The 8,555-nt window shown below is 38.1% G+C and overlaps 1 protein-coding gene across 1 annotated transcript; it reads right to left on the reverse strand.

The window, feature by feature from the left end:
• Positions 1-513: 513 nt before the first annotated feature.
• psme3ip1 (proteasome activator subunit 3 interacting protein 1) lies at positions 514-8,346 on the reverse strand. The gene is made up of 9 exons (XM_079620412.1): positions 8,285-8,346; positions 7,374-7,439; positions 7,167-7,289; positions 6,951-7,049; positions 6,321-6,443; positions 2,925-3,063; positions 2,492-2,565; positions 1,210-1,362; positions 514-897 (listed from the first exon to the last, which is right to left on the reverse strand). Exons 3-9 carry the CDS (start codon positions 7,279-7,281, stop codon positions 893-895), a joined length of 708 nt encoding a protein of 235 aa, XP_079476538.1. The 5' UTR covers positions 7,282-7,289; positions 7,374-7,439; positions 8,285-8,346; the 3' UTR covers positions 514-892.
• Between the last annotated feature and the right edge of the window lie 209 nt (positions 8,347-8,555).

An 8,555-nucleotide genomic window follows, 5' to 3' on the forward strand; every position in this document is an offset into this window, starting at 1 on the left:
CAACTAGGTAATATTAAAAATTTCTTCATTGGTGTTCAGAAGATGAATGAAAGTCTTGGAATTAAATCGTTGAGCAACTGATAACAGAATTTTTATTTTTGGGTGAACTATCACCAAATACTGTAGCTATTTAGACATTGTTTTAGGTTACTGCAGCCTATTAAAAAAATCTTCATTAACACTAGTTAACTCTATTAATGCTGATTAACGTTAATATTAAAAAAAGGTTATTTTTACTTAAATAATTGAAACACTGAAATGCTTCCGGGGGCGAAATTAACCTTCACCCTCAAAAATCCTCCTAAAAAGCGGCTCACGGCATTTCAAGCGGTGAGTAATTCTCCAGAATTAACTACAAATTCATTCAAGTCTGGCTCGTATGGAAATTTTTCACAATCCATTAATTTTTCCTCACTGAATATTCAGTTTCACTCAGAAACTCACATTATTACAGAACTAAAATGGGTCGTGAATGCGGTTTTATGTTAAGAAAAAAGAGAAAAAAAGGCCAAAAACGTGAGAAACACATTTATTTTCCATTCTGTCGTCACTGGTTATTTTCCAGTGAACAGTCAAACACAGATTCATGTCCTTATAGGGCACAGTTCTTGAAAATTCCAGCATTCTTAGCATTGCAGCATTTTGTCTTAAAAAAAAAAAGAAACATCAAACAAATGTAAAATTCAACCAGGACTTTTAAACATCTTCAAACAAGCCCATAATATGTCTGCTTTGTCCTGTGATGGTCAGAGATTTGGACTAAATGTTTCATGTATTCTTGATCCACAGCTGTCAGTCAGTCAGTCAGTGTCCCCTTGTCCACTAGAGCTCTGCAGAAACCGCAAGGGTGGGTAGATGGGAAGGTGCGTCACCAGGTTAAGCTGCCAGGGGTTTAAACTGTATAGAACGTAATATGAGGAGGATGGGGGAAGTGTCATGTTTTGAAAGCACAAGACATCAAACAACCACAATAGAAGTTAACATTAAAGCCTTTAATAAACATCAAGCACAGCCTTATCCAACGCTGAAATAACGGATACCTAGAGCTAAATCGTTTTAGACGATCTAGCTAAATCGCGCCGCTGAGAAGGCAAGGGGGCGGCACCCAAGCCTAGGGCAGCACAGGTGATAGTGAGTGAGTGTTTTGTCAGTGTGTCTATCTGAAGAGCCTGTGGCGTTTTATGGGAGAGCCAATCTCAATCTCGCTACCTTCGCTGTCGCTGCTGGACTCAGAATCACTGCTGCCGGAGTAAGCGCCGAGCCCTGGCAGGATGCCCACGCATACAGCGGCGGAGGGCAGGTGGAGAACGCCCGAGCGGGTCACGTCCACGCCAGGGGATTTGGGCTCGACCGCCTCCTGCTCTGAGAACACAAAACAATACACGCACATAGAGCGCACGCATTCTCTGATCTGACGTGGCAGGTTAATATGGGAAGGTGAATCAATGTGATGTTTCTCCTGATTTCTAGCAGTAAATATTACAAAACGCTTACATTTACATTATTTAAAGAAATATTCCAGGTAAAATACAAGCGCTGTCAAATGCCACAGAATGTTTTGTCAGTTGGAAAGAAAAAAAAGTTGACAAATGCACTTACAATGATTGTCTATTGTGAAATATTACAATGTAAAATTGTAATATATTTTACATTTATTCATGTGATGGTAAAGCTGAATTTTCAGCATCATTACTCCAGTTTACATTATCACATGATCCTTCAGAAATCATTTTAATATGCCGATTTGGTGCTCAAGAAACATTTTGTAACACTTTAGTTTAGGGTCCAATTCTCACTATTAACTAGTCACTTATTAGCCTGCATATTACCAGTATGTTGGCAGTATATAAAATACAGTTTATTAGTACTTATAAAGCACATATTAATGCCTTATTTTGCATGACCATATTCTAAATCTCTTAATCCTACCCAATACCTAAACTATACAACCTTACTAACTATTAATAACTAGTAATGAGTTTATTGAGGCAAAAGTCATAGTTAATAGTTAGTTAATAGTGAGAATTTGACCCTAAACTAAAGTGTGAACAACATTTCTTAATATTATCAATGTTGAAAACAGTTTTGCTGCTAAATATTTTTGTGAAAACTAAGATCATTTCCCCTCCAGGATTCTTTAATTAAAAACAAAAAAAAACAATGTAAAAGTCTTTACGATCAATTTAATGCATCATTGCTGAATAAAAGTGTAATTTCCTAAAAACGGATCCAAAACTAGTGTTCAGTGGGGTACATGGTTTTTTTTTTAACAAAATGAGTCATCAAAATAATTTTCTGCCATAAAAGACAGCACTGTCTTTTTAAGTTTAAGGTATTAAACTTCTAAAAACAATTATGCTATAATGTTTTGGTGCATTTTTTTTTAAAGCAATTAAAACAGTGTGCCACATTATTACAGATCCAATAATGATCTGAAAATCACTTTACATAATTACATTAAGTGAAGGCAGCAATACACTACAATGCTCACCTGTCTGACTGCCATTGCCGGCTACAGTCTCCTCTACTTTCTGCTTTTTACTCCCTTCTGAGGACTGAGATGAGCTGTACAAAGACAAAAATGAATCACAAATCATTATACATAAAGAATATGCAGTCTCAGATTTCTACGTTTCAAACACATTCATGCTCGATTTCACAGACAAAGCTTAAGCCTACAGTCTTTGACTAAAATGCATGTTTGAGCCGTTTAAACTGAAAGCAACTTACACTGACTTATCTTAAAATATGTCCGTGCCATTGTTTTGTCTCAAGATGCACACCAGTAATGTTTTTTCCAAGGCAGTTTTTATAAAAGCTACTTAAATGTTCTTCTAATTGAACTAAGACCTAGTCCTGGCATAATCCAAGCCCTGTCAGTGAAACCAGGCCTAAATCTAATAATTGAATAGACGTTGAGGTACCTGCGTCGTTTCACTGCCCCAGCCAGCAGGTGGGCCTGAGACAGGTGACTGGTTCTCTGGGTCTCTGAGGGTTTGGGTCCTGCCTTTTTCTCTGGCTCCTTCTTCTGGCTCTCGGTGGCTGCCAGCTTCTGCAAAGCGCTGTGAGGTTCACTAGTTAAGGAAAAATCACTGCCATGCACTTAGGTGTAATTAAACTGTGAGAAAACTTCACAGCAACATGACAACCATACTTTCCGACCCTGCTGTCGTGGTAAGCCACGGCTAGACAAATGCCGTTTTTCATTTTACACTGAAACGTTCTCATAAACCTAAATTAACTTCCTGGAAAGCTCCACTTTAATAGCACACAAACAGAACTAAACCCACAGACAGATGAGGAAGCTAGGATAAAGAGGGCAACCGCTCAAAAAAGTCACCACAGAAGCCACCACGGCAATCAAACCTACTTCCTTTTTTCGCTTAGTGCATACAGATGGCCTAAAAAGTTGACACACTTACAGGTAAGAGAATTTGGTGCCTCCACAGGAGGCAAATTCAGTAGAATTAGGGCACATTACTGTATTATTCTACAGATCATGGTTCTCAGCAGTGCTTTTAGATGCAGTTATCAAGCCCCGAGAAAGGTTTCAGTTGCCACGACAACGCATCCTCCAACCTTCTATCTAGAGGCATACCTGATTGGCAGAAGAGAAAAGCTGATCGTATTAGATGTTACATGATGAGAAATCAATTGTATGACATATGATTTGGATAAAAGCATGACCTTTGATTTCGATAGTTTAACGCAACAAAATTGTGCTAATGTGGAACAATCTGCTGTAATTCATAATACATTGTCACACACACACACACACACACACACACACACACACGATTCAGCCCTGCATAGGATTCATTTAAATGATTCAAACCATTTTCTATCTGTTCATTGAAAGAAACAGCTCAAAAGAGTCGTTTGTTCGGGAGTCATTGTACGCATGTACACTAAATTTTTTTTTAAATTAATAGTAAATGTCCATCTAATTTAATTGAATAATCATTACATATTCATATTATGATTTAAGAATTTTAAATTTGTAAAAAAAACTAGATCTTATCACGGTAAAACATTTTGTATAAATCTTAATGGAACAAGGGAATGGACCATTTCGTTTATGTGATTTTTAATCACAAATTAAAAAAAGAAAGAAAATGTGTTTAAATTTAAGTTATACAAAATGTTTTTGGAACCTGTATACCTCGAGTGAGCAAGGTTTGGGTTAAACAACCGAGAGTTCAGGGTATATGTGACGGTAAGTTAACCTTCATTTCTGGAATACCCTGCTGGTAAAATGTTTTCTTTCTGTGGCGCTGAAGAGATAAAGCAGCGCGCTGCAGCATTCCACTGCTGGATGCAGGAAACTGAAAAAACTGACTTGACTTTTTTATGTAAACATGCGCTAGATGGACATCTTTGACCTTAGGACCTTTTCAAATTTCAAACCAATGACTATGACAATTAAAGGTGCAGTAAGTGATTTATGAGAACCACTTGATATTTGAAAACACACTCTACCGTATACAGTACACCATGCTCAAGCTTGTTAAAGTCGGGTGGATTCTGATTGGCTGTCATTGTTTTTACCGTTCATCAGTTGGAAAAATCGCTCTGAAATTGGTTCCAACTATGGTTCTTTGACCTTAGTGTGGACTTTCCCTATTCTCATATAATCAAACGATTATTAAAACTTTATAGTTATTTTCCTGTGTGAATGGCAATTTAGAACGATTTATTATTAGAACGAAAAAAAAAGTTAAAAATAAAAATTATTTTTTTATGGAATATTGCAGTATTTGTTGAAGAAGTCTCGCTTCAGTGCGGGCTTGGCAAAAGTGCACACCGGGGGCGCATAACGGCCGCAAAAGGGGCGCTCGCGAACACCCTTCTGAAACCTAAAATGACAAATGGGACACCGCCGCGGCCCTATGGTCTCAGACTTAACGGACATGCACACACGGCATTCATTGTTAAGACCAAGACAGGGCCTCTGATGATGCGTTTACTGGCGCGAGGGCAGACCTGTCACTCACATGAAATCACAGTAATAGTGAACCACAAAGATTCAATCAATTCCCGTTGGACAAAATCAAGTCCCATCCTAAATTTTTTCTTGTTTGAGAAGATCTTGGATGTGTGTCACAATAGGAAAGAATAGACAAACGCAACTTTCGTTTCGTGCCGACTTTAAAGAGCTTGAGAATTTAGAGTGACAGATTATATAACTGCAGCGCACGCTCGTAATAAACAGAGTTATCGTGTGTTTGTGTGGACGCTAATATAGTTTTCATTCTTAGTGTGAACAGGTCTTTACAACCACTGGAAAATTTGCTTAAAAAGTGGGTGGGACAGGAGTGTGTATTTCAGAATTTTAGAAATCAATTTCAATAGTACAATTTCAATTGAGCTTAATTTATTATTATATGAGATAGTTTCATCCCTGAATCTTCTATTATATTCATATAGTATACATGAAAGCGCTATATAAATGCCTCATTCATTCATTATACAATACATTGTTAGTCTCAAGAGTATTTACAATACATTAGTGAATACTACGTAGATCCTCACTGAACATTTGTGTACGAATGCACGGGAGGTCGAATTTTTGTTAAGCATGTCATGCTAGAGGTTCTAGGTTTTTAACCTCTACTGATAACAGCTGCAACGAGCACTCAGTATGCACCGGATCGCATCTTATTTTACACAAACGAACGAATTGCTAATCAACTGGAGATGCTGATACAGCGAGATGTTTCAAAAATGTTGTGGGAACAATATCGGCTCTGGCAAAAAGTGATGAAAATTACGGCCGTTTATGGTGCATTTCGCTACTTTTTCACCATCTTGTCTAATTTTAGACGCTAAAGTTAAAGAAGTTTGATTTCAGACCTCTTCTCGAAATTATAAATTAGCGACCATTCCGTATGAATTTTGAAAAGTATTTAAATTTCTTTATCAAGTAAAAGTTCTTTATGTGAAAGGTTTTGCATGACAAGGTATCAGAGTCCACAAACGTCCATCTGTAAAACAAAGTAAACTGCTTGAAACTGAACACACGGAGACGGTCTGTTTTCCAAACCTCTAAGCCATTTGCCAAGCCAGCATGAATTTCTGTCAGTGCGTCGGGTTCCTCTTGGGGCCGTCTCGTTTGAGAACATGCGCACTAACAAGGTACAAGAACTCTTTTTTACTTTTCACCAGCCAGCCATCATTGCGCTTGACAGCTGAAGCTTCTACCATCAGCTTAACGAAGGTGAACGTAGAGACAGACTCAGGCAGAAAGCAAAACTCCCTGTCAATTTTTTTCAAGAGCGCATGACAGTAATATTGTACGTGCTTTTAGGTGCAAAAGGATATCCTGTATTCTTTTATCTCTTTAGCTTCCTCGTCCCGTCTGTGTTTCTCTATTAGAGACTGCTGCCGAGAGACTTCGTCGAGAAAGCTGGACTCGTCTTCATCCAGGCCTTTAACCATGTTCTCTGTGGAGAAACACAACAATAGAATTAAAAAGACTCCATGAACGGTTCTTTTTGTCAATCATGAACCGTTCGATTGTCTGTGAATATGACCACCATGCTAGTAGATCAAGAACACCCTTGGAATCAACGGCAATAGGAGCAGCAATGGTCGCTAGGGAGACCGAGAGTGGGTTTGTCACCAGGGATACGGAGATGAAGCAGAGATGCTAAGATCATGCCAGTCTCCCATCAGCACCCGCAAGAACAGACCTGCTCTTGATCTCCATCACTCCCATCTGTTCACACTCATAGACACCCACCGACATGCTCAAACACACACCAGCGCATGTGTATGCAAGCACACGCATGTTTTTTTGCACAAACGGTGACGGATAAACCCCAAAATGAGGTCAAATATAGATGGGAGAGGCAAGCCACCTGAGACCGTGCGATGCGTGTCATCTGAAAGATCTGTTTTTGATAGAAATAAAGGGATGTATATGGGAGGAACGCAGCATGAGCGCTTACTGAATTTGAACTGCTCATCATATTCTTCCTGTTTCTTGTCTTTCTGCTCTTGTAGCCTTTCGAAGAGAGATCGAGGGTCGTACGCCTCCTCAGGGGCCTCTGTGGAGCAGTGAGAATGAACAGTCAAAACTTGCAAATGCATCTGGGAGAATTAATGCCTATCATTAAGCCTCTTGTTAATTTGTCTGATTGGTGCTGACAAAATGAACGTCTCACCCTCCGGGTCATCTGGCTTGCGGACCTTCTCCCATTCTTCCTGTCTTTTTTTCCTTAGCTCATCTAGTTCAGACTCTGACACAAACTTTCGGCTGAGGTCCACACCATCTGCCATGGCAGAACCTACACATCACATGCAGACTTTTGAGTTATTTATGTATTGATCACCACATTTATCAATGTATTTATAGATCCATCAATACTCACCAAAAAGCTGTTTATTTAATCAGGATAAAAACTGTAGGTAGTTCATGAAGTCATCAGCAGGAGATTCTGTGCAGAGATTAAGATAATAAAAAAATTGTGGTGATAAAAAAAAATTGCACCCATCATAAATTTATGCAAAACTAATGCATTTAAAATATTAATTTGAAATGTGAAGCACAATATAATTTATGCTCCAGATCTATTAAGTGGATTTTGGTCTGAGCAATGATGACAGATTCTGCACGATAAGGTAAACACTGCCCCCTAGTGCTAGATTTGAACACTGAAAGTATTAAATTCCAGATCCAGACGTACTATTTCTTTGATTTTCTGCTATTAAAACGATTTTAAAGTGCCAGTATGATAGACAGTGTATGCATATACACCATAGAAATGGTGCTAGGAACACACAGAGAACAAACAAATATTACTGTATTATTAATCTTAAATATTATTCTAACTCAACCATGGTTTATCAACACTTCCACTGTCAGCGTGGAATGTGCATAATAAAAAAACACATCACGTATCAAGTAGCTAGTATTGTGACAACAATAAACATCAAAACAAAATAAAAACGACACATATAATGCAATTTGGGTTCGAAAGGTAAGTTAAGAGACTTCGTACGGTTACTTTATTTTGAATACATGCAAGGAACACTGCAATATTATTTTAATGAGACAGCGCCGCAGCTTCAGGGCCTAATATTGATCTGAAGTCGAGCGTGCAAGGTTTTGATCGCACTCACTACTGGATCAGCAAGCAGTGATAGTTATACAGCTATTCGTTTAACACACCTTATATAACGCTAAAGTCGGTTTGTTTTATACGGCAGACTATGACCGAAGTCAAAGAAGAGACAAGGAATAAATAATTATTTTAAGAAGGAAATGGTATCAGATATTTACCTAGTCCGGTTTTGTGTCGTGGTAAAAGCATCCCCTCAGCAACAACTGCTAAGTGCACGTAGTTCCTACGCAGGAACAACATTAACTATTGGGAAATGTAGTTTTCATGGGAAAGTTTTGCTTTCGAGAATCAATTGTCATATTATTCTTATTATTAATTATTTGACTGTAAATAATTTTAAACAGTTAAAAAAATGGACAATTAATTTCCCTTTAATTTGAAAGTTAAAGGGGAAAATAATGCTTTAAATGTTGTAAATATGTTTAAACC

The sequence above is a fragment of the Phoxinus phoxinus genome, assembly GCF_949152265.1.
Source record: "Phoxinus phoxinus genome assembly, chromosome: 8".
Lineage (NCBI taxonomy): Eukaryota > Metazoa > Chordata > Actinopteri > Cypriniformes > Leuciscidae > Phoxinus > Phoxinus phoxinus.